The 26,900-nt window shown below is 45.8% G+C and overlaps 1 protein-coding gene across 1 annotated transcript in view; it reads left to right on the top strand.

Moving 5' to 3' along the window:
- Positions 1–26,900, top strand: part of dcc (DCC netrin 1 receptor) — a 681,343-nt gene that overhangs the window by 512,517 nt on the left and 141,926 nt on the right. Inside the window, exons 13-17 of the mRNA XM_052458625.1 lie at positions 774–915; positions 6,278–6,388; positions 8,389–8,583; positions 22,074–22,169; positions 26,833–26,900. The exon at positions 26,833–26,900 is cut by the window's right edge and continues 171 nt beyond it. Coding sequence (XP_052314585.1) covers positions 774–915; positions 6,278–6,388; positions 8,389–8,583; positions 22,074–22,169; positions 26,833–26,900 — 612 coding nt within the window. The remainder of the gene's footprint in view (positions 1–773; positions 916–6,277; positions 6,389–8,388; positions 8,584–22,073; positions 22,170–26,832) is intronic.

Raw genomic sequence — 26,900 nt, 5'->3', positions numbered from 1 at the left:
ACATAGACTGACCAGGTGAATCCAGGTGAAAGCTATGATCCCTTATTGATGTCTCTTGTTAAATCCACTTCAATCAGTGTAGATGAAGGGGAGGAGACATGTAGATGAGGGGGAGGAGACATGTAGATGAAGGGGAGGAGACATGTAGATGAAGGGGAGGAGACATGTAGATGAAGGGGAGGAGACATGTAGATGAAGGGGAGGAGACATGTAGATGAAGGGGAGGAGACATGTTAAAGAAGGATGTTTAAGCCCTGAGACAATGGAGACATGGATTGTGAATGTGTGCCATTCAGAGGGTGAACGGGCAAAACAAAGTATTTAAACGTCTTTGAACGGGGTAATGGTAGTAGGTGCCAGGCGCACCAGTTAATGTCAAGAACTGCAAAGCTGCTGGGTTTTTCACGATCAACAGTTTCCTGTGTGTTTCAAGAATGGTCCACCACCCAAAGGACATCCAGCCAACTGGACACAAAAGGGGGACACATTGGAGCCAACATGAGCCAGCATCCCTGTGAAATACTTCCAACACCTTGCAGAGTCCATGCCCCGACGAATTGAAGCTCTTTTGAAGGCAAAGGGGGGTGCAAATCAATATTAGGAAGGTGTTCCTAATGTTTTGTACACCCAGTGTGAATGTGTTAAATCTGGTGGTCATGCATGGCTTTGTTATGGCTTTGCATGGCTCTAGCAAAACAAGGTTGTGGGTTCAATTCCCACAGGAACCACATGTACATTGTAAACATGTGTCCTCTCCCCTGACTGTGTTTCAGAGCATTAAGGTGAGCTGGCAGCCCCCTCCTCCCAACAGCCAGAACGGGTTCATCACCGGCTATAAGCTCCGACACCGGAAGACCGGCCGACGAGGAGACCAGGAGGCCATCGAACCTAACAACTTCTGGTACCTGTTCACAGGTGAGTCTCCTGGTACCTGTTCACAGGTGAGTCTCCTGGTACCTGTTCACAGGTGAGTCTCCTGGTACCTGTTCACAGGTGAGACTCCTGGTACCTGTTCACAGGTGAGTCTCCTGGTACCTGTTCACAGGTGAGTCTCCTGGTACCTGTTCACAGGTGAGTCTCCTGATACTTGTTTACAGGTGAGTCTCCTGATACCTGTTCACAGGTGAGTCTCCTGGTACCTGTTCACAGGTGAGACGTATGGTACCTGTTTACAGGTGAGACTCCTGGTACCTGTTCACAGGTGAGTCTCCTGATACCTGTTCACAGGTGAGTCTCCTGGTACCTGTTCACAGGTGAGTCTCCTGGTACCTGTTCACAGGTGAGTCTCCTGGTACCTGTTCACAGGTGAGTCTCCTGATACTTGTTCACAGGTGAGTCTCCTGATACCTGTTCACAGGTGAGTCTCCTGGTACCTGTTCACAGGTGAGTCTCCTGGTACCTGTTCACAGGTGAGTCTCCTGGTACCTGTTCACAGGTGAGTCTCCTGATACTTGTTCACAGGTGAGTCTCCTGATACCTGTTCACAGGTGAGTCTCCTGGTACCTGTTCACAGGTGAGTCTCCTGGTACCTGTTCACAGATGAGTCTCCTGATACTTGTTCACAGGTGAGTCTCCTGATACCTGTTCACAGGTGAGTCTCCTGGTACCTGTTCACAGGTGAGTCTCCTGGTACTTGTTTACAGGTGAGACGTATGGTACCTGTTCACAGGTGAGTCTCCTGATACTTGTTTACAGGTGAGTCTCCTGGTACCTGTTCACAGATGAGTCTCCTGGTACCTGTTCACAGGTGAGTCTCCTGGTACCTGTTCACAGGTGAGTCTCCTGGTACCTGTTCACAGGTGAGTCTCCTGGTACCTGTTCACAGATGAGTCTCCTGGTACCTGTTCACAGGTGAGTCTCCTGGTACCTGTTCACAGGTGAGTCTCCTGGTACCTGTTCACAGGTGAGTCTCCTGGTACCTGTTCACAGGTGAGTCTCCTGGTACCTGTTCACAGGTGAGTCTCCTGGTACCTGTTCACAGGTGAGTCTCCTGATACTTGTTTACAGGTGAGTCTCCTGGTACCTGTTTACAGGTGAGTCTCCTGGTACCTGTTCACAGGTGAGTCTCCTGGTACCTGTTCACAGGTGAGTCTCCTGGTACCTGTTCACAGGTGAGTCTCCTGATACTTGTTTACAGGTGAGACGTATGGTACCTGTTCACAGGTGAGTCTCCTGGTACCTGTTCACAGGTGAGTCTCCTGGTACCTGTTCACAGGTGAGACGTATGGTACCTGTTCACAGGTGAGTCTCCTGGTACCTGTTCACAGGTGAGTCTCCTGGTACCTGTTCACAGGTGAGTCTCCTGGTACCTGTTCACAGGTGAGACGTATGGTACCTGTTCACAGGTGAGTCTCCTGATACTTGTTTACAGGTGAGACGTATGGTACAGTGCCTGGGGAAAGTATTAATTTCCGTTGATTCCACATTTTGTTGTGTTGGACTGAATTCAAAATGGATTCATAATAACCATAATGACAAAGTAAAAACATGTTTTTTGATTAATTTGACTAATTTACATAAGTAGTCAATACATGTTAGAATCGCCTTTGGCAGTGATTACAGCTGTGAGTCTTTCTGGGTAAATCTCTAAGAGCTTTTCACACCTGTGGTCTCATTGATCAATATTGCGTAGATACTATTCTAGAATACTACTTACAAACGGAATTTAGAATGTGTGTACGCAGCAAAAAAGTGATTTATCAAACAATCCTACTATGCCTGTACATGTAGGAGATTTTATTTTACCAGGTAAGTTGACTGAGGACACCTTCTCATTTACAGCAACGACCTGGGGAATAGTTACAGGAGGAGGATGAATTAGCCAATTGTAAACTGGGGATTATTAGGTGACCGTGATGGTTCGAGGACCAGATTGGGAATTTAGCCAGGACACCAGGTTTAACACCCCTACTCTTACGATAAGTGCCATGGGATCTTTAATGACCTCAGAGAGTCAGGACACCGGGATTAACACCCCTACTCTTACGATAAGAGCCATGGGATCTTTAATGACCTCAGAGAGTCAGGACACCAGGGTTAACACCACTACTCTTACCATAAGTACCATGGGATCTTTAATGACCTCAGAGAGTCAGGACACCCATTTAATGTCCCATCCAAAAGACGGCACCCTACACAGGGCTTGTGCCCTGGGGCATTTTTTAGACCAGAGGATAGAGTGCCTCCTAGTGGCCCTCCAACACCCCTTCCAGCAGCATCTGGTCTCCCATCCAGGGACCGACCAGGACCAACCTTTCTTAGCTTCAGTAGCAAGCCAGCAGCATCTGGTCTCCCATCCAGGGACCGACCAGGACCAACCTTTCTTAGCTTCAGAAGCAAGCCAGCAGCATCTGGTCTCCCATCCAGGGACTGACCAGGACCAACCCTGCTTAGCTTCAGAAGCTAGCCAGCAGCATCTGGTCTCCCATCCAGGGACTGACCAGGACCAACCTTTCTTAGCTTCAGAAGCAAGCCAGCAGCATCTGGTCTCCCATCCAGGGACTGACCAGGACCAACCTTTCTTAGCTTCAGAAGCAAGCCAGCAGCATCTGGTCTCCCATCCAGGGACTGACCAGGACCAACCTTTCTTAGCTTCAGAAGCAAGCCAGCAGCATCTGGTCTCCCATCCAGGGACCGACCAGGACCAACCTTTCTTAGCTTCAGAAGCAAGCCAGCAGCATCTGGTCTCCCATCCAGGGACCGACCAGGACCAACCTTTCTTAGCTTCAGAAGCAAGCCAGCAGCATCTGGTCTCCCATCCAGGGACTGACCAGGACCAACCTTTCTTAGCTTCAGAAGCAAGCCAGCAGCATCTGGTCTCCCATCCAGGGACTGACCAGGACCAACCTTTCTTAGCTTCAAAGGAAGCCAGCAGCATCTGGTCTCCCATCCAGGGACCGACCAGGACCAACCTTTCTTAGCTTCAAAGGAAGCCAGCAGCATCTGGTCTCCCATCCAGGGACCGACCAGAACCAACCTTTCTTAGCTTCAGAGGAAGCCAGCAGCATCTGGTCTCCCATCCAGGGACCGACCAGGACCAACCTTTCTTAGCTTCAAAGGAAGCCAGCAGCATCTGGTCTCCCATCCAGGGACCGACCAGGACCAACCTTTCTTAGCTTCAAAGGAAGCCAGCAGCATCTGGTCTCCCATCCAGGGACCGACCAGGACCAACCTTTCTTAGCTTCAAAGGAAGCCAGCAGCATCTGGTCTCCCATCCAGGGACCGACCAGGACCAACCTTTCTTAGCTTCAGAGGAAGCCAGCAGCATCTGGTCTCCCATCCAGGGACCGACCAGGACCAACCTTTCTTAGCTTCAAAGGAAGCCAGCAGCATCTGGTCTCCCATCCAGGGACCGACCAGGACCAACCTTTCTTAGCTTCAGAGGAAGCCAGCAGCATCTGGTCTCCCATCCAGGGACCGACCAGGACCAACCTTTCTTAGCTTCAAAGGAAGCCAGCAGCATCTGGTCTCCCATCCAGGGACCGACCAGGACCAACCTTTCTTAGCTTCAAAGGAAGCCAGCAGTGGGATGCAGGACGAGATGCTGTTGAGATAAATAAAAAACATTTGCATTTTGAAACATCATGGTCACAATCCTCCATTTTAAAGCCTGTGTTGGAATACACAACGCCGTACCATGAAATAGCCGACGACGGCGCAACAGAAAACTAATAATACTGCAAAAAATAAAAACTTTGTCTGAGACTGAAATTGAGGTTGAGTGAAAAACATAGCGACAAAGAGATGAACCATTGGGACAATTCAAGTTGCTTTTAACAGTGGAACAATTACTTCAAATGAGTAGGCAACGCTCACCAATAAGTCATCCTTTCTCAACCGCTCCCTCCTCGGAGGGGGTGTCGGCCAACAACACCTATCACCTGCACGTGCAGGCTCTGGTCTGAAGTAGTGCACTATATAGGGAATAGGGTTCCATTGTGCTCTGGTCTAAAGTAGTGCACTATATAGGGAATAGGGTTCCATTGGGCTCTGGTCTAAAGTAGTGCACTATATAGGGAATAGGGTTCCATAGGGCTCTGGTCTGAAGTAGTGCACTATATAGGGAATAGGGTTCCATTGGGCTCTGGTCTAAAGTAGTGCACTATATAGGGAATAGGGTTCCATTGGGCTCTGGTCTAAAGTAGTGCACTATATAGGGAATAGTGTTCCATAGGGCTTTGGTCTAAAGTAGTGCACTATATAGGGAATAGGGTTCCATAGGGCTCTGGTCTAAAGTAGTGCACTATATATAGGGAATAGGGTTCCATTGGGCTCTGGTCTAAAGTAGTGCACTATATAGGGAATAGGGTTCCATAGGGCTCTGGTCTAAAGTAGTGCACTATATATAGGGAATAGGGTTCCATTGGGCTCTGGTCTAAAGTAGTGCACTATATAGGGAATAGTTTATCATTTGGGACGTGGATGTGTTCTCTTAATGGGAGACTCTTATGAAATGAAGAACGAAACAAATGGTTATTTTTCGAAGCGTCTGAGTCTGAGGCAGAGACAGACAAGGGATATTTGGCCTTCGGTGTTAAGGAGGGGGGACTTCACCACACCACAACAGAGATAGCTTCGCTGTTTATTTTACTGCCATAATGTATTATGTCAATTTGAATGCTGAGTTTGCATGGAAATGATATTCCTAGTCATTAGTTTGCTGATGAATATCTCAGATGGGTCTCCTGTCCTAGTGGAAACTCATTTCAGGCCAGCTTGTGTGCTCTTCTAATCCTCCGTCTGTGTCCCAAATTACAGCTGATTCCTGATTTAGTTCACTACTTTAGACCAAGGCTTAGGTCACAATTAGTGCACTATATAAGGAATAGGGTGCCATTTGGGATGCATGCCCATAACACTCTCCTCCTGGGCTTGTCAGGGCTGGCTGTCTGTCTGTCGGCGATAATAAGACCTGTTTTGTCTCCCAAGTAGAAGATAGAGGGGATTTTATAATCATCTGAAGAGAATAGGGATGAATGACGTCCCAAACTCACCTCCGAATACGTTTGTAATTCAGAAAAGAACATTCAGCTTTTGAAAGACATGCTGCCCACTAACAATGAACACAGAGATGATTTTGGTGGCTTATGGGAGATTGAGTGCTATAACAAACTATTACTTACAATGACACAATGTGGGTTGAACCCACAACTATTCAGGCTCTTGTTTGTGTGTGGTGTGACGAATGTCACTCAACCATCCAGATGCTGCACCGCTGTGTGTGTGTGTGTGTTTAACATCTCTCGCTGTCGTTGTCACGTCTCCCCTCTCTTCTCAGACCTGGAGAAAGGCAGTCAGTACAGTTTCCAGGTCTCTGCCATGACAGCTAACGGCACGGGCCCAGCCAGCGAGTGGTTCACCGCCGAGACGCCAGAGAATGACCTTGACGGTAAAGACACAAACACACTTCAGTCCGTCTCTTCTCGCCTGCCTTCCAAATGACAACCTATTGGCTCTGGACTAAAGTCGTGCACTAGATAGGGAATAGGGTGCCATTTGGGATGTAGACCTCCCCTCCTACTCCTCTTCTTCCTCTCTATTCCCTGAGGGGGGCGAGAGAGAGAAACAAAGAGAGAGAGAGAGAGAGAGGGAGAGAGAGGGAGAGAGAGAGAGAGAGAGAGAGAGAGAGAGAGAGAGAGTTGACTTCCAGTCTGCCAGTCATTATGTTCTGTGTTGCCAGGTTGCCAGTCATTATGTTCTGTGTTAGCAGGCTGCCAGTCTGCCAGTCATTATGTTCTGTGTTAGCAGTGTCCCAGTCATTATGTTCTGTGTTAGCAGGCTGCCAGTCATTATGTTCTGTGTTAGCAGTGTCCCAGTCATTATGTTCTGTGTTAGCAGGCTGCCAGTCATTATGTTCTGTGTTAGCAGGCTGCCAGGCTGCCAGTCATTATGTTCTGTGTTGCCAGTCTGCCAGTCATTATGTTCTGTGTTGCCAGTCTGCCAGTCATTATGTTCTGTGTTGCCAGGTTGCCAGTCATTATGTTCTGTGTTGCCAGTCTGCCAGTCATTATGTTCTGTGTTGCCAGTCTGCCAGTCATTATGTTCTGTGTTGACAGTCTGCCAGTCATTATGTTCTGTGTTAGCAGGCTGCCAGTCTGCCAGTCATTATGTTCTGTGTTAGCAGGCTGCCAGGTTGCCAGTCATTATGTTCTGAGTTGTTAGATGGATAGGCAAGCAGATTTTTTTTTTGCACTATTGGTTAGAGCCTGCAAGTAAGCATTTCATAGTAAGTTCTACACCTGTTGTATCCACCGCACGTGACAAATAATCTTTGATTTGATCAAAGCCCAAATCTTGAGACTGACCAAGACAGCAGGGACAGATAAAACATGATTCAATAAATATAATAATAAATAATATATGCCATTTAGCTGACGCTTTTATCCAAAGCGACTTACAGTCATGTGTGCATACATTCTACGTATGGGTGGTCCCGGGAATCGAACCCACTACCCTGGCGTTACAAGCGCCATGCTCTACCAACTGAGCCACAGAAGGACCAATAAACTGCTATAACAGCAGGGAAGAGAGGCCTGGAACCAGAAGGGTTCTACCTGGAACCAAAAGGGTTCTACCTGGGATCAAAAGGGTTCTACCTGGAACCAAAAGGGATCTACCTGGAACCAGAAGGGTTCTACCTGGAACCAGAAGGGTTCTACCTGGAACCAGAAGGGTTCTACCTGGGATCAAAAGGGTTCTACCTGGAACCAGAAGGGTTCTACCTGGAACCAAAAGGGTTCTACCTGGGATCAAAAGGGTTCTACCTGGAACCAAAAGGGTTCTACCTGGAACCAGAAGGGTTCTACCTGGAACCAGAAGGGTTCTACCTGGAACCAGAAGGGTTCTACCTGGGATCAAAAGGGTTCTACCTGGGATCAAAAGGGTTCTACCTGGAACCAAAAGGGTTCTACCTGGAACCAGAAGGGTTCTACCTGGAACCAGAAGGGTTCTACCTGGGATCAAAAGGGTTCTACCTGGAACCAAAAGGGTTCTACCTGGAACCAAAAGGGTTCTACCTGGGATCAAAAGGGTTCTACCTGGAACCAAAAGGGTTCTACCTGGAACCAAAAGGGTTCTACCTGGGATCAAAAGGGTTCTACCTGGAACCAAAAGGGTTCTACCTGGAACCAAAAGGGTTCTACCTTGGATCAACATTGTTCTACCTGGGATCAAAAGGGTTCTTCAAAGGTTTTGAGGAACCCTTTTAGGTTCAAGTTAGTGCCCTTTTTTTCTAAGTGTGTCTGTCTGTGTGTGTGTGTGTCTGTCTGTCTGTCTGTCTGTCTGTCTGTCTGTCTGTCTGTCTGTCTCTTGGATGTGTTGAGATAAACGCAGATCATTGGACGATAAAGTCATGTTGTCATATTTTTTATTTTCTTCTTGTCTTTCCAGAGAGCCAAGTCCCGAACCAGCCGAGTTCCCTCCACGTCCGACCCCTGCCCAACAGCATCATCATGAGCTGGACTCCTCCCCTAAACCCCAACATTCTAGTACGGGGTTACATCATTGGCTACGGAGTAGGAAGTCCCTACGCCGAGACGGTCAGGGTGGACAGTAAGCAGCGATACTACGCCATAGAAAACCTGGGTGAGTTCTCTAGTGGTAGTACTGCATACTGAACATGGTACCAGTCTGGTTAGTGGTAGTACTGCATACTGAACATGGTACCAGTCTGGTTAGTGGTAGTACTGCATACTGAACATGGTACCAGTCTGGTTAGGGGTAGTACTGCATACTGAACATGGTACCAGTCTGGTTAGTGGTAGTACTGTATACTGAACATGGTCTGGTTAGTGGTAGTACTGTATACTGAACATGGTACCAGTCTGGTTAGTGGTAGTACTGCATATTGAACATGGTACCAGTCTGGTTAGTGGTAGTACTGCATACTGAACATGGTACCAGTCTGGTTAGTGGTAGTACTGCATACTGAACATGGTCTGGTTAGTGGTAGTACTGCATACTGAACATGGTACCAGTCTGGTTAGTGGTAGTACTGCATATTGAACATGGTACCAGTCTGGTTAGTGGTAGTACTGCATACTGAACATGGTACCAGTCTGGTTAGTGGTAGTACTGCATACTGAACATGGTCTGGTTAGTGGTAGTACTGCATACTGAACATGGTCTGGTTAGGGGTAGCGCTGCATACTGAACATGGTACCAGTCTGGTTAGTGGTAGTACTGCATACTGAACATGGTCTGGTTAGTGGTAGTACTGCATACTGAACATGGTACCAGTCTGGTTAGTGGTAGTACTGCATACTGAACATGGTCTGGTTAGGGGTAGCACTGCATACTGAACATGGTACCAGTCTGGTTACTACCACTGGATGCTGGACTTCCTGACCAACCCACCCCCAGGTGGTGAGGGTAGACAACAACACATCCGCTACACTGACCCTCAACAGAGGAGCCCCTCAAGGGTGCCTGCTAAGTCCCCTACTCTACTGTACCTACCATCACTGTGTTTGCTGACGACACAACTGTGGTAGGCCTAATAACCGACGACGACGAGACAGCCTATAGAGGGGAAGACAGAGACCTGGCAGTGTGTTGCCAGGACAACAACCTCTCCCTCGGGGTCAGCAAGACAAAGGATCTGATTGTGGACTATAGGAAAGGGCGGGGCTGAGCACGCACCCATTTACGGTGACTTCGGAGGACATAGGACTCTCCAGAGGGTGGTGCGGTCTGCCCAACACGTCACTGGGGGCAAACTACCTGCCCCCCAGGACACCTATAGCACCCGATGTCACAGGAAGGCCAAAAAGATCATCAAGGACCTCAGCCACCCGAGTCACGACCTGTTCATTTCATAAGTACAGTGACATTCAGAAAGTATTCAGACCTTTTGACTTTTTCCACATTTTGATACTTTACAGCCTTATTCTAAAATGGATTTCAAAAATCGTAATCAATTTGCACACAATACCTCATAATGACATCACAATACCCTATAATGACATCACAATACCCTATAATGACATCACAATACCTCATAATGACATCACAATACCCTATAATGACATCACAATACCTCATAATGACATCACAATACCTCATAATGACATCACAATACCTCATAATGACATCACAATACCTCATAATGACATCACAATACCTCATAATGACATCACAATACCTCATAATGACATCACAATACCCCATAATGACATCACAATACCTCATAATGACATCACAATACCCCATAATGACATCACAATACCTCATAATGACATCACAATACCTCATCATGACATCACAATACCTCATAATGACATCACAATACCTCATAATGACATCACAATACCTCATAATGACATCACAATACCTCATAATGACATCACAATACCTCATAATGACATCACAATACCTCATAATGACATCACAATACCTCATAATGACATCACAATACCCTATAATGACATCACAATACCCCATAATGACAAAGCAAAAACTGTTTTTTTAACATTTTGGCTAATTTGTAAAAATAAAAAAATAAACTGTAATGTCACATTTACGTAAATTTTCAGACCCTTTACTCAGTAGTTTGTTGAAGCACCTTTGGCAGTGATTACAGCCTCAATTCTTCTTAGGTATGGCGCTACAAGCTTGGCACACCTGTGTTTTGGCGAGTTTCTCCCATTTTTCTATGTGGATCATCTCAAGCTCTGTCAGGTTGGATGGGGAGTGTCGCTGCACAGCTATTTTCAGGTCTCTCCAGTGATGTTCGATTGGGTTCAAGTCCGGGCTCTGGCTGGGCCCCTCAAGGACATTCAGAGACTTGTCCCGAGGGCCTCACCTGTGTGGTCTTGGCTGTGTGCTTAGGGTCGTTGTCCTGCTGCAAGGTGAACCTTTGTCCCAGTCTATGGTCCTGAGCAGGTTTTCATCAAGCATCTCTCTGTACTTTGCTCCGTTAATCTTTCCCTCGATCCTGACTAGTCTCCCAGTCCCTGCCGCTGAAGAAAATCTCCACAGCATGATGCTGCCACCACCATGCTTCACCGTAGGGATGGTACCAGGTTTCCTACAGACGTGACGCTTGGCATTCAGGCCAAAGAGTTCAGTCTTGGTTTCATCAGACCAGAGCATCTTGTTTCTCATGGTCTTAGAGACCTTTAGGCGCCTTTTGTAAAATTCCAAGTGGGCTGTCATGTGCCTTTTACTGAGGAGTGGCTTCCTTCTGGCCTTAAAGGCCTGATAAACCATAAAGGACTGATTGGTGGTGTGCTGCAGAGAAGGTTATCCTTCTGGAAGCTTCTCTCATCTCCACAGAGGAACTCTGGAGCTCTGTCAGAGTGACCATCGGGTTCTTGGTCACCTCCCTGACCAAAGGCCCTTCTCCCCCGATTGCTCAATTTGGTCGGGAGGCCAGCTCTAGGAAGAGTCTTGATGGTTTCAAACTTCTTCCATTTAAGAATGATGGAGGCCACTGTGTTCTTGGTGACCTACTATGCTGCAGAAATGTTTTGGTACCCTTCCCCAGATCTGTGCCTTTGGCACAATCCTGTCTCGGAGCTCTACGGACAATTCCTTCAACCGGTTGGCATGGTTTTTGCTCAGACATGCACTGTCAAATGTGGGACCTTATATAGACAGTTGTGTGCCTTTCCAAATCCTGCCCAATCAATTTAATTTACCACAGGTGGACTCCAATGAAGTTGTATAAACATTACATTTTACATTACATTTAAGTCATTTAGCAGACGCTCTTATCCAGAGCGACTTACAAATTGGTGCATTCACCTTATGACATCCAGTGGAACAGTCACTTTACAATAGTGCATCTGAATCTTAACATCTCAAGGATGATCAATGGAAACGTTTTGTATAATATTTTGTTTAACTTTGCATCGTTGGAAGGGCTCGTAAGCAAGCATTTCACAGTAAAGTTGAACTCGTCGAATGTGAAAAATACAAATGTATTTTATTTTATATTTTCCTAAGCGACATAGAGATGCAATTAGGATTACGTGCCTTGCTCAAGGGCACATAGTCAGATTTTCTCACCTAGTCGCCCAACGCTCTTAACTCGCTAGGCTACCTGACACCCCAGGTACATTTAAAAATATATATATATATATATCACATGTCATATTCATTTTTTAAATATCTTCGTCCCTTTGGTCTATGAGTTTGTAGTGGAATGACCACATGGTTCAAGAGGAAATGGCCTCATTAACAGCATCTAATCAACAATTGCATCAAGTCTTCCAACTATTATCTTTTTTCACAACCAGTTTGACACCAAAAACATTGACAACAAAGACATATTGACAAAAGTAAAATAACTAAGTGTTTAAAAAATATATTTAAAAAAATAAAGGATATTTCATCTTGAAACCCTCATATTAAACACCAATGTTATCCAGTTAGTTAATGTTTTATATTTAGAATAATGTTTTACAGCTTTGTCCTTGTATTTTTTACATTTTAATACCATCTTTGATGGTAGATAATTACAGACACCTGAAGTACCTAAAAGTGCCACTAGATGTCTTGTGATAAATTACACAAAATCCTTGACAGTAAAAAAAAGAAAAAAATGCTGGTAGTTTACTGCTAAAATTGCCTTTACAACCTAGTCAGAACAAGTCCACTGCCTGCCTCTCTTCTCCTGTGCTTACAGAATAACAGATAAAACATACTTTTTATGGCTTACAGTAGGTGAAGTTGTCTCCCCTCAGAGATTGGGGTCACGTCCAGGGTCTGACATGATCTACGACAACAGACTGTTGTAACTATGCTGAAATGCTGTGGGTTAAGTTCCTCAACCAATTTTTTTCCACCTTGTCGGGCTTGAGGATTACAACTGGCGTCCTTTCGGTTGGTTCTAACCGCTAGGCTACCTGAGCCTGACGATACAGTAGAACGGTTGGTTCTAACCGCTAGGCTACCTGAGCCTGACGATACAGTAGAACGGTTGGTTCTAACCGCTAGGCTACCTGAGCCTGACAATACAGTAGAACGGTTGGTTCTAACCGCTAGGCTACCTGAGCCTGACAATACAGTAGAACGGTTGGTTCTAACCGCTAGGCTACCTGAGCCTGACAATACAGTAGAACGGTTGGTTCTAACCGCTAGGCTACCTGAGCCTGACAATACAGTAGAACGGTTGGTTCTAACCGCTACCTGAGCCTGACAATACAGTAGAACGGTTGGTTCTAACCGCTAGGCTACCTGAGCCTGACGATACAGTAGAACGGTTGGTTCTAACCGTTACCTGAGCCTGACAATACAGTAGAACGGTTGGTTCTAACCGCTAGGCTACCTGAGCCTGACAATACAGTAGAACGGTTGGTTCTAACCGCTAGGCTACCTGAGCCTGACAATACAGTAGAACGGTTGGTTCTAACCGCTAGGCTACCTGAGCCTGACAATACAGTAGAACGGTTGGTTCTAACCGCTAGGCTACCTGAGCCTGACGATACAGTAGAACGGTTGGTTCTAACCGCCTACCTGAGCCTGACAATACAGTAGAACGGTTGGTTCTAACCGCTAGGCTACCTGAGCCTGACGATACAGTAGAACGGTTGGTTCTAACCGCTAGGCTACCTGAGCCTGACGATACAGTAGAACGGTTGGTTCTAACCGCTAGGCTACCTGAGCCTGACGATACAGTAGAACGGTTGGTTCTAACCCGTACCTGAGCCTGACAATACAGTAGAACGGTTGGTTCTAACCGCTAGGCTACCTGAGCCTGACCATACAGTAGAACGGTTGGTTCTAACCGCTAGGCTACCTGAGCCTGACGATACAGTAGAACGGTTGGTTCTAACCGCTAGGCTACCTGAGCCTGACAATACAGTAGAACGGTTGGTTCTAACCGCTAGGCTACCTGAGCCTGACGATACAGTAGAACGGTTGGTTCTAACCGCTAGGCTACCTGAGCCTGACAATACAGTAGAACGGTTGGTTCTAACCGCTAGGCTACCTGAGCCTGACAATACAGTAGAACGGTTGGTTCTAACCGCTAGGCTACCTGAGCCTGACAATACAGTAGAACGGTTGGTTCTAACCGCTAGGCTACCTGAGCCTGACAATACAGTAGAACGGTTGGTTCTAACCGCTAGGCTACCTGAGCCTGACGATACAGTAGAACGGTTGGTTCTAACCGCTAGGCTACCTGAGCCTGACAATACAGTAGCACGGTTGGTTCTAACCGCTAGGCTACCTGAGCCTGACAATACAGTAGAACGGTTAGTTCTAACCGCTAGGCTACCTGAGCCTGACGATACAGTAGAACGGTTAGTTCTAACCGCTAGGCTACCTGAGCCTGACAATACAGTAGAACGGTTGGTTCTAACCGCTAGGCTACCTGAGCCTGACAATACAGTAGAACGGTTGGTTCTAACCGCTAGGCTACCTGAGCCTGACGATACAGTAGAACGGTTGGTTCTAACCGCTAGGCTACCTGAGCCTGACAATACAGTAGAACGGTTGGTTCTAACCGCTAGGCTACCTGAGCCTGACAATACAGTAGAACGGTTGGTTCTAACCGCTAGGCTACCTGAGCCTGACAATACAGTAGAACGGTTGGTTCTAACCGCTAGGCTACCTGAGCCTGACGATACAGTAGAACGGTTGGTTCTAACCGCTAGGCTACCTGAGCCTGACGATACAGTAGCACGGTTGGTTCTAACCGCTAGGCTACCTGAGCCTGACAATACAGTAGAACGGTTAGTTCTAACCGCTAGGCTACCTGAGCCTGACGATACAGTAGAACGGTTAGTTCTAACCGCTAGGCTACCTGAGCCTGACAATACAGTAGAACGGTTGGTTCTAACCGCTAGGCTACCTGAGCCTGACGATACAGTAGAACGGTTGGTTCTAACCGCTAGGCTACCTGAGCCTGACAATACAGTAGAACGGTTGGTTCTAACCGCTAGGCTACCTGAGCCTGACAATACAGTAGAACGGTTGGTTCTAACCGCTAGGCTACCTGAGCCTGACGATACAGTAGAACGGTTGGTTCTAACCGCTAGGCTACCTGAGCCTGACAATACAGTAGAACGGTTGGTTCTAACCGCTAGGCTACCTGAGCCTGACGATACAGTAGAACGGTTGGTTCTAACCTCTAGGCTACCTGAGCCTGACGATACAGTAGAACGGTTGGTTCTAACCGCTAGGCTACCTGAGCCTGACGATACAGTAGAACGGTTGGTTCTAACCGCTAGGCTACCTGAGCCTGACAATACAGTAGAACGGTTGGTTCTAACCGCTAGGCTACCTGAGCCTGACGATACAGTAGAACGGTTGGTTCTAACCGCTAGGCTACCTGAGCCTGACGATACAGTAGAACGGTTGGTTCTAACCGCTAGGCTACCTGAGCCTGACGATACAGTAGAACGGTTGGTTCTAACCGCTAGGCTACCTGAGCCTGACAATACAGTAGAACGCACAACGGCTCTGGGTAAATATGTCAACAACCCAGGGTCTGTCTGAGAAGTAGTGTATGTCTGAATAGATGACTACTGCACATGCTCTGTAAGGGTAATCTATCCTCGTTATTATGCATGGGAAAATGCAGTACGCGGACGTGTGTCAATGTTCTGGGAGACTAGCTGAGACGAGAATGTCATCACGGATCAGTTGCGATTCATTCACCACTCCTTAGAGAGTTATCTGACCTCTCTATGGTCCTATGACAGGACATGTATGGAGGATTCTTTACCACGAGCCCATATCCAGAGTTTAAGATTAGCCAAACAGCTGTTGAAGACAGGTTGTCTTGACATATGACATTTTATAGTGTAGCTGTAATGATCTGGCATGAAAAAGATGACACAAATCTGAACTCCGTGACACTACCGTTGATGACAACACTGTAAGTCTTCAGTCAGTGTTGACCTTCTCAGAGTGAGTGGTAGTGGACCAGAGGAGGCTTCTGATTGGTGTTGACCTTCTCAGAGTGAGTGGTAGTGGACCAGAGGAGGCTTCTGATTGGTGTTGACCTTCTCAGAGTGAGTGGTAGTGGACCAGAGGAGGCTTCTGATTGGTGTTGACCTTCTCAGAGTGAGTGGTAGTGGACCAGAGGAGGCTTCTGATTGGTGTTGACCTTCTCAGAGTGCGTGGTAGTGGACCAGAGGAGGCTTCTGATTGGTGTTGACCTTCTCAGAGTGCGTGGTAGTGGACCAGAGGAGGCTTCTGATTGGTGTTGACCTTCTCAGAGTGAGTGGTAGTGGACCAGAGGAGGCTTCTGATTGGTGTTGACCTTCTCAGAGTGAGTGGTAGTGGACCAGAGGAGGCTTCTGATTGGTGTTGACCTTCTCAGAGTGAGTGGTAGTGGACCAGAGGAGGCTTCTGATCGGTGTTGACCTTCTCAGAGTGCGTGGTAGTGGACCAGAGGAGGCTTCTGATTGGTGTTGACCTTCTCAGAGTGAGTGGTAGTGGACCAGAGGAGGCTTCTGATCGGTGTTGACCTTCTCAGAGTGAGTGGTAGTGGACCAGAGGAGGCTTCTGATTGGTGTTGACCTTCTCAGAGTGAGTGGTAGTGGACCAGAGGAGGCTTCTGATTGGTGTTGACCTTCTCAGAGTGAGTGGTAGTGGACCAGAGGAGGCTTCTGATTGGTGTTGACCTTCTCAGAGTGATTGGTGGACCTAGAGTGAGTGGGACCAGAGGAGGCTTCTGATTGGTGTTGACCTTCTCAGAGTGAGTGGTAGTGGACCAGAGGAGGCTTCTGATTGGTGTTGACCTTCTCAGAGTGAGTGGTAGTGGACCAGAGGAGGCTTCTGATTGGTGTTGACCTTCTCAGAGTGAGTGGTAGTGGACCAGAGGAGGCTTCTGATTGGTGTTGACCTTCTCAGAGTGAGTGGTAGTGGACCAGAGGAGGCTTCTGATTGGTGTTGACCTTCTCAGAGTGAGTGGTAGTGGACCAGAGGAGGCTTCTGATTGGTGTTGACCTTCTCAGAGTGCGTGGTAGTGGACCAGAGGAGGCTTCTGATTGGTGTTGACCTTCTCAGAGTGCGTGGTAGTGGACCAGAGGAGGCTTCTGATTGGTGTTGACCTTCTCAGAGTGAGTGGTAGTGGACCAGAGGAGGCTTCTGATTGGTGTTGACCTTCTCAGAGTGAGTGGTAGTGGACCAGAGGAGGCTTCTGATTGGTGTTGACCTTCTCAGAGTGAGTGGTAGTGGACCAGAGGAGGCTTCTGATCGGTGTTGACCTTCTCAGAGTGCGTGGTAGTGGACCAGAGGAGGCTTCTGATTGGTGTTGACCTTCTCAGAGTGAGTGGTAGTGGACCAGAGGAGGCTTCTGATCGGTGTTGACCTTCTCAGAGTGAGTGGTAGTGGACCAGAGGAGGCTTCTGATCGGTGTTGACCTTCTCAGAGTGAGTGGTAGTGGACCAGAGGAGGCTTCTGATTGGTGTTGACCTTCTCAGAGTGAGTGGTAGTGGACCAGAGGAGGCTTCTGATTGGTGTTGACCTTCTCAGAGTGCGTGGTAGTGGACCAGAGGCTTCTGATTGGTGTTGACCTTCTCAGAGTGAGTGGTAATGGACCAGAGGAGGCTTCTGATTGGTGTTGACCTTCTCAGAGTGAGTGGTAGTGGACCAGAGGAGGCTTCTGATTGGTGTTGACCTTCTCAGAGTGAGTGGTAGTGGACCAGAGGAGGCTTCTGATTGGAACAGCAGGACACAAATACAATAATCACAATTTGCTAGTCTGGGAGTAAAATGATTTTCTAATACTGGTGGTCATAGAGCAAAGGAAAGGAATTCTCCTTTTTTATGTTAAGAACTCTGTTGATTCCAAAGACAAGTTCATTTTCATTCTGTCAAACCAAATTTCTTGTATTCCGATGAACTAATCAATTATGTTTTTTTTTAAAACAGCATTTAATTATAATTCATTATTTAACAGGAGAGTAATAATTAATCGCTTTGTGTAAATTTAATTTACAAAAAAAAAAAAGCACAACCAATTTGCATAAGGAAGGAGACAAAAATAACGATGAATATGCAGCCGAAGCACCCTTCTACGATTCCATTCTAGCTCCATAATAAATAGACATGAACATCAACACACCTGTCGGAGCACACGACACCGAGACCTTTACTGTACGTACAATATATTATTTATTATGTTATCATTTATACATGTGTTTGTCATTCCTGGGAGGAAACATCAGAGCACGTGTGTTTAATTGACGTGTTGGTTTCCTGTCTAGCGAACACACACAGATACACGCAGCACCGGCTACAATAATCACATTTCTTCAGAGAAGAAGAAGAAGAAGCGGTTCATACAAGTGAAACTGACAAGAACCAACACAATTCTGGTTTTTTTTTCTTTTTCGTCTAACTCAGTAAACTTTGTTAGTAATTATCTCTCAAACATACTGCTGCTTTTATTTTAACGATCGATCTTCACAACTAACCGGCTCTGACAAATGGGCCTCTTGCACCAACAACATGTAAAACGATGTCCCACCAACTAACCGCCAGTCAGTTGCCATGGTTTCAATATTGAACGTCATGTGGTTTAAAAAAAATAAAAAAAACTTAAATCAAGAAGTAGGTACTTCGTGTCTGATGTTCCCATGGAGATTCAATTTAGACCGTGAAAGACGGGAGAACCTCTGGACGGAAGATGGACCGATAGGTCTGTCTGTTGGTCTGTCGATATACCAATCAATTACTCTCCATGCTTTTACAGGTTCCTCTCCCTGTATCTAGACACTCTCTCTCTCTCTCTCTCTCTCTCTCTCTCTCTCTCTCTCTCTCTCTCTCTCTCTCTCTCTCTCTCTCTCTGTGTCTCTTTCTCTCTCTCTCTCTCTCTCTCTCTCTCTCTCTCTCTCTCTCTCTCTCTCTCTCTCTCTCTCTCTCTCTCTGTGTCTCTTTCTCTCTCTCTCTCTCTCTCTCTCTCTCTCTCTCTCTCTCTCTCTCTCTCTCTCTCTCTCTGTGTCTCTGTCTCTCTCTCTCTCTCTCTCTCTGTGTGTCTCTCTCTCTCTCTCTCTCTCTCTCTCTCTCTCTCTCTCTCTCTCTCTCTGTCTCTCTCTCTCTCTCTCTCTCTGTGTGTCTCTTTCTCTCTCTCTCTCTCTCTCTCTCTCTCTCTCTCTCTCTCTGTCTCTCTCTCTCTCTCTCTGTGTCTCTTTCTCTCTCTCTCTGTGTCTCTTTCTCTCTCTCTCTCTCTCTCTCTCTCTCTCTCTCTCTCTCTCTCTCTCTCTCTCTCTCTCTCACACACACACACTCCGTCTCTCTCCGTCTGTCTCTCTGTCTTCCTAGCTGTAGATACATGCCCTCTGGTGCAACAATCCTTATTGACAGGGCTCGGAGTTAACAGGGTTGGAGGATGGGAGCTATCATAACAAACTAGAGAACCCCCACAAGACCATAAACACCTCTCCTGTAAAATAGAAACGATAATGATTAGAAAACAGCAGTGTTCTATGTTATATGTAAATGGTGGGTTCAGGATATATTGGAAATGTTTTTCTTTTGTAAAGGACCTGTTGTTACAAAGAGTAGAGCTAAGATCAATCTGAAATAGTATATAGTGAAATGTCTTTTTGCTTTAACTGGCAATCTATCTATCATAAACCTAATGCGGGAAGGGTCCGTTTTTTTGATGTGAGTGGTTTAGAAACGAGAGCCACTTGAGTTAGTCGCTGGCTAGCTGCGCTGTGAAGGGAGACAACCCACTGTTCTATGTTATATGGATATGGTGGGTCCCACTCTGTGTCTTTGTTCGTTGTGTTCTGTCTAAACGGTGTGGACTTATTCCAGGAGAAGATTTAGCTCTGTTTTGGGGGACTTGAAGTAGAGACCGTGTCAGTGAGGAACGTAAGTGCTGTGTTCTCTCCAGGCCTTGTGACTGTCGCTATTTTCAGAACCGTACTCTTCACTGAAAGCTCCCGTGTGTTGAAAAGCTGTAGTGAACAGTGTGATAATCTCTAGACTCTACTTCTCGTCACATCTAAGTCTGATTCTGGACTGTTTAGAGATGCTGTGTCAATGTAAATAAGGAATAAATCCATGGGATTCTATGATTTTATTCTCTAGGCTTGTACTGTACTGTATGTCCCCATTTGACCTGCTAAATCAGGGTCACACAGAGGTTCTTCTTAAACAAATCTACTTTGAAACAAAGTATTCTGACCTCTTGACTTTATTTTTTACATTTTGTGACGTTACAACCTTAATCTAAAATTGATTTAAAAAATAAATCCTCATCCATCTAAAACAAAATACTCCACAATGACAACGCTTACGCAGTTTTTCTTCAGACACTTTGAGACCCCAAATTGAGCTCCAGTACATCCTGTTTCCAATCATCATACTTATCTTCCACCATAATTTGCAAATAAATTCATTACAAATCCTACAATGGGATTTTCAGGATTTTCTTTCTCATTTTGTCTGTCATAGTTGAAGTGTACCTATGATGAAAATTACAGGCCTCTCTCATCTTTTTAAGTGGGAGAACTTGCACAATTGGTGGCTGACTTTTGCCCCACTGTAAGTGGCTTCGGAACAAGTCTCTGAATGTCCTTGAGTGACCAGCCAGAGCCCGGATTTAAATTCGATCGAACATCTATGGAGAGACCTGAAAATAGCTGTGTAGCGACATTCCCCATCCAACCTGACAGAGCTTGAGAGGATCTGCAGAGAAGAATGGGAGAACCTCCCCAAATACAGGTTTGCCAAGCTAGTATCATACCAAAGAAGACACGAGGCTGTAATCGCTGCCAAATGTGCTTCAACAAAGTACTGAGTAAAGGTGTTGAATACTTATGTCAATGTGACATTACAGTTTTTATATTTAATTCATTTGCATAGATGTCTAAAAACCTGTTTTTCTTCGTCATTATGGGTTATTGTAATGTCATTATGGGGTATTGTGATGTCATAATGGGATATTGTGATGTCATTATGGGGTATTGTGATGTCATTATGGGGTATTGTAATGTCATTATGGGGTATTGTGATGTCATAATGGGATATTGTGATGTCATTGTGGGCTATTGTGATGTCATTATGGGGTATTGTGTGTTGATTGATGAAGGAAATCAATTATTGAAACCATTTCAGGCTGAAATGTAACAAAATATTGAAAAGGTCAATGGGTCTGAATACTTTCCGAATGCACTGTGTATAGACCCCGACCAATGCACTGTGTGTAGACCCCAACCAATGCACTGTGTGTAGACCCCGACCAATGCACTGTGTGTAGACCCCGACCAATGCACTGTGTGTAGACCCCGACCAATGCACTGTGTGTAGACCCCGACCAATGCACTGTGTGTAGACCCCGACCAATGCACTGTGTATAGACCCCGACCAATGCACTGTGTGTAGACCCCGACCAATGCACTGTGTGTAGACCCCGACCAATGCACTGTGTGTAGACCCCGACCAATGCACTGTGTGTAGACCCCGACCAATGCACTGTGTGTAGACCCCGACCAATGCACTGTGTGTAGACCCCGACCAATGCACTGTGTGTAGACCCCGACCAATGCACTGTGTGTAGACCCCGACCAATGCACTGTGTGTAGACCCCGACCAATGCACTGTGTGTAGACCCCGACCAATGCACTGCGTGTAGACCCCGACCAATGCACTGCGTGTAGACCCCGACCAATGCATTGTGTGTAGACCCCGACCAATGCACTGCGTGTAGACCCCGACCAATGCACTGTGTGTAGACCCCGACCAATGCACTGCGTGTAGACCCCGACCAATGCATTGTGTGTAGACCCCGACCAATGCACTGTGTGTAGACCCCGACCAATGCACTGTGTGTAGACCCCGACCAATGCACTGTGTGTAGACCCCGACCAATGCACTGTGTGTAGACCACTCACACACATGGTTATGGGCTTTAAACAAAAAGTATTACATTTTGAGGTTGTATTCCAATATTACACTTTATATACATTACAGAAGACTGAAATATAGCAAAACTGTTTGACGTAGAAACACCAGATTTTCAATAGTGTTTTTTTTTATGTGTATTATAAATATGAATAACATTCTAACCATGAGGCCACTAGGTCATTTGACTGCGGGAAAGGACTAATGGTCTTTAACTGCATTGATTGATTGTAATTAACAGTGTTCCTGGTCTCCCACAGAGCCCAGTTCCCACTATGTCATCTCCCTAAAGGCGTTCAACAATGCAGGAGAGGGTGTCCCCCTGTATGAGAGTGCTGTGACCAGGTCTATAACAGGTATGTAATGGTTCTACGCTAGCGAGCTAACCCATGAAATCGTATGGTGCTAAGCTAGCTAGCAAGCTAACCCATGAAATCATATGGTGCTAAGCTAGCTAGCAAGCTAACCCATGAAATCATATGGTGTTAAACCAGCTAGCTAGCTAACCCATGAAATCATATGGCGCTAAGCCAGCTAGCTAGCTAACCCATGAAATCATATGGTGTTAAACCAGCTAGCTAGCTAACCCATGAAATCATATGGCGCTAAGCCAGCTAGCTAGCTAACCCATGAAATCATATGGTGTTAAACCAGTTGGCTAGCTAACCCATGAAATCATAATGTGCTCAGCTAGCTAACTTTCCCATGAAAACACATTAAGTTTAAATGACTCTCAGTGACTCTCAGTGAGTATAAGACATCACCAAACTAGTGGATCACAGAACAAGCTACCCTCTAAATGACTACCTGTCTGTTCTGGACATCTTTTGAATCCTCTGAAGCCTCACGTAAAATAATTCAGAGACTGATGGCAAGAAGACAGGGCAGTAGCTATATCTGTGGAAGTGGTTGTACACACACAACACACACACACACACACACAAACACACAAACTATTCCCTGTGAGAGGACTGGTTGATCACAGCTTTGAACTGCTCCAGATGAAATCAGAACATCTCGCTGCCACGACTCAACTCTCAACACTCTCTTGATGTTCACACAGATCCTTTACACAGTTAGGGGTTTATTCACATACATCAAAATACTGCTTATAATGCCACATCAAGACACGGGCTGCTTTATTACGCATTGGGTTATTCCTTCACATCCACGTCAAATCACACTGGTTATTATGATTCTATGGTGATGGACCACAATTCAAAACTGCTTTTATTCATCCAATATCATATGTTTATAGTCTTAAAATTATATGAAAGACAATAGAGTGTTCTGAAGACAACGTATGTTTGTTTGCCTTAGTGCCTGAATAGAACTACAGATCCCATCCTATGAGAATAGGACTACTGATCCCATCCTGTCAGAGTAGAACTACAGATCCCATCCTGTCAGAGTAGAATTACAGATCCCATCCTGTCAGAGTAGAACTACAGATCCCATCCTGTCAGAATAGGACTACATATACCATCCTATCAGAGTAGAATTACAGATCCCATCCTGTCAGAGTAGAACTACAGATCCCATCCTGTCAGAATAGGACTACATATACCATCCTGTCAGAATAGAACTACAGGTTCCATCCTGTCAGAATAGGACTACATATCCCATCCTATCAGAGTAGAACTACAGATCCCATCCTGTCAGAATAGAACTACAGATCCCATCCTGTCAGAATAGAACTACAGATCCCATCCTGTCAGAATAGAACTACAGGTTCCATCCTGTCAGAATAGAACTACAGGTTCGATCCTGTCAGAATAGAACTACAGATCCCAACAGACTACCCTAGTATGCTACTTGACTGTCCCTACAAGGTCACAGGGAGTAGAAGTATTCCCATACTGATTGATGCCTGAGAGAAAGATGCACTCACTCTCTCTCTCTCTCTCTCTCTCTCTCTCTCTCTCTCTCTCTCTCTCTCTCTCAAATACACACCAAACACGCACCAAACACACACCAAACACACACCAAACACACACCAAACACACAACAAACACACACACACGATAAAGTAGCCAACACACTGACTGATACCTGAGAGAATTCAATTCACTACTATTGCATTCTAATCCCGTAGTCACCAATCTTTCTTATAAATATAGCTTGATGGAAAGCCAGCCCAGCGCCTGTCTCACATCTTTACGATCTGCATTAAAGGCAAAAGGGAAAGGTGGGAAGAGAGAGAGAGAGAGGGGGAGAGAGAGAGGGGGAGAGAGAGAGAGAGAGAGAGAGAGAGAGAGAGAGAGAGAGAGAGAGAGAGAGAGAGAGAGAGAGAGAGAGAGAGAGAGAGAGAGAGAGAGAGAGAGAGAGAGAGAGAGAGAGAGAGAGAGAGAGAGAGAGAGAGAGAGAGAGAGAGAGAGAGAGAGAGAGACAGAGAGAGAGAGAGAGAGAGAGAGAGACAGAGAGAGACAGAGACAGAGAGGGGGAGAGAGAGGGAGAGAGAGAGAGAGAGAGAGAGAGAGAGGGGGAGAGAGAGAGAGAGAGAGACAGAGAGACAGAGAGAGACAGAGAGACAGAGAGAGAGAGAGAGAGAGAGAGAGAGAGAGAGAGAGAGAGAGAGAGAGAGAGAGAGAGAGAGAGAGAGAGAGAGACGGAGAGGGAGAGAGAGAGCATTGTTTTTTTACACCATACTGCTGGCACCCACCAGATATATGATTGAGACCTCTTGTTTAGTCTTTGATTTGTTCATCGGTATTCTAATACTGGGCTCTGACTTTAACCAATGCTGTCAGGTATCAGTACCATTACCCCAGAGCCTCGTTCATCTCTCCTTGATTGGTGGGAAAAACATATTTGTTGTTGACAACTCGATGCAGACATGAATTCAGGTGTCAGAATGAGGTTTTAACTTTGATGCTTAATGTGTTTTCTTTTTACATCTACCTGTCTTTCCTCGGTAGACATGAATAACTTTACTCAACTTGTTGACGTTTAATACCTGTTGTCTTTAGTTTTCCAACATTTACTGTGTTTCATTTGCTACGGCTCCGTAGTTACTGTCTTCAAATAGCTGCTCAGCCAGTAGACGGTGTAACTATCTGTTTTCTCGGATCTTAGGTGTGACTGTAGGTGTCACTGGTAGTTAACACTAGTTAACTAGTTAAAATAACTGCGCAGTGATAATCTCACTTTTAAAATATAATATTCAGTTAACTCATATGCAAATAATGTTGTTGACTTGTTCTATATTATAGTCACACCTGTGACCAATTGGAGAGAAGAAAATAAAACACTTAAAAAAAAAAAAACTCTCAAACAAACCGTTTCAAACCGTTTCAAAAAAAGATTGCTATTTCCTCATAGAACATGATGTCGTCTCCCTGAGGAGGATGAGCTGGCCAATCAGCGGTCTAGAGGAGGATAAATTGGCCAATCAGCAGTCTACTTGCATGAATATTTATATATATATATGACTTGTATACGCCCACACCATTCTGTTGTTGGGATAGGGTTACACCACTCCAGTACAGAAAAGCTGCTTTTTAACATACTCAATTCTAAGGATCACTATTTCACAAATATTGTAAGTAATTATAGGTCATATTACCTAGAAATGTGGAAACACTGAGCAGTTATTTTAGGCTAGTTCACTGGTCGTTGGGCTAGTAGCACCCTTATTAGCGGTAATGTAGCTCTGCTGTAGTCTGTCTCCTTTCTGATTGTCTTCTCTTTCTGTGTTTGTCACGTCCATCTTTCTCTTGTCTTTCCACTCCTAACTCCCTCACTTTTCTTGGTTGCATGGTTTATCCTCACCTACCCTTCACTCACCCTTCACTATCCCTTCACTAACCCTTCACTAACCCTTCACTCACCCTTCACTATCCCTTCACTAACCCTTCACTCACCGTTCACTAATCCTTCACTAACCTTTCACTAACCTTTCACTAACCCTTCACTAACCCTTCACTATCCCTTCACTAATCCTTCACTCACCCTTCACTCACCCTTCACTATCCCTTCACTCACGCTTCACTCACCCTTCACTAATCCTTCACTAACCTTTCACTAACCTTTCACTAACCCTTCACTAACCCTTCACTATCCCTTCACTAATCCTTCACTCACCTTCACTCACCCTTCACTATCCCTTCACTATCCCTTCACTCACGCTTCACTCACCCTTCACTCACGCTTCACTCACCCTTCACTAATCCTTCACTAACCCTTCACTATCTCTTCACTATCTCTTCACTAACCCTTCACTATCCCTTCACTACCCCTTCACTACCCCTTCACTATCCCTTCACTACCCCTTCACTATCCCTTCACTAACCCTTCACTCACTCTTCACTAATCCTTCACTAACCTTTCACTAACCCTTCACTAACCCTTCACTAACCCTTCACTATCCCTTCACTAATGCTTCACTCACCCTTCACTCACCCTTCACTATCCCTTCACTATCCCTTCACTCACGCTTCACTCACCCTTCACTAATCCTTCACTAACCCTTCACTATCCCTTCACTATCTCTTCACTAACCCGTCACTAATCCTTCACTATCCCTTCACTACCCCTTCACTATCTCTTCACTATCTCTTCACTATCCCTTCACTAACCCTTCACTATCCCTTCACTACCCCTTCACTAACCCTTCACTCACCCTTCACTATCCCTTCACTAACCCTTCACTATCTCTTCACTATCTCGTCACTAACCCTTCCCTATCCCTTCACTAACCCTTCACTCACCCTTCACTATCTCTTCACTATCCCTTCACTCACCCTTCACTATCCCTTCACTCACCCTTCACTATCCCTTCACTACCCCTTCACTAACCCTTCACTCACCCTTCACTATCCCTTCACTAACCCTTCACTATCTCTTCACTATCCCTTCACTAACCCTTCACTAATCCTTCACTAATCCTTCACTCACCCTTCACTATCTCTTCACTAACCCTTCACTAATCCTTCACTACCCCTTCACTCACCCTTCACTAATTCTTCATTCGCTGCTCCATGGCTGTTTGTTGCATGTCCTTAACTACTCCACATCCAGACTCCATTGATCCGTCAGACGACGACCTGTTCCATCTGTTTGATAAATATCCTACTCCCATGCCAGAT

Source organism: Oncorhynchus keta, chromosome 12, assembly GCF_023373465.1.
Source record: "Oncorhynchus keta strain PuntledgeMale-10-30-2019 chromosome 12, Oket_V2, whole genome shotgun sequence".
NCBI lineage: Eukaryota > Metazoa > Chordata > Actinopteri > Salmoniformes > Salmonidae > Oncorhynchus > Oncorhynchus keta.
The sequence above is the reverse complement of the archived record's forward strand: the minus strand, read 5'-3'. Positions and strand labels throughout refer to the sequence as shown.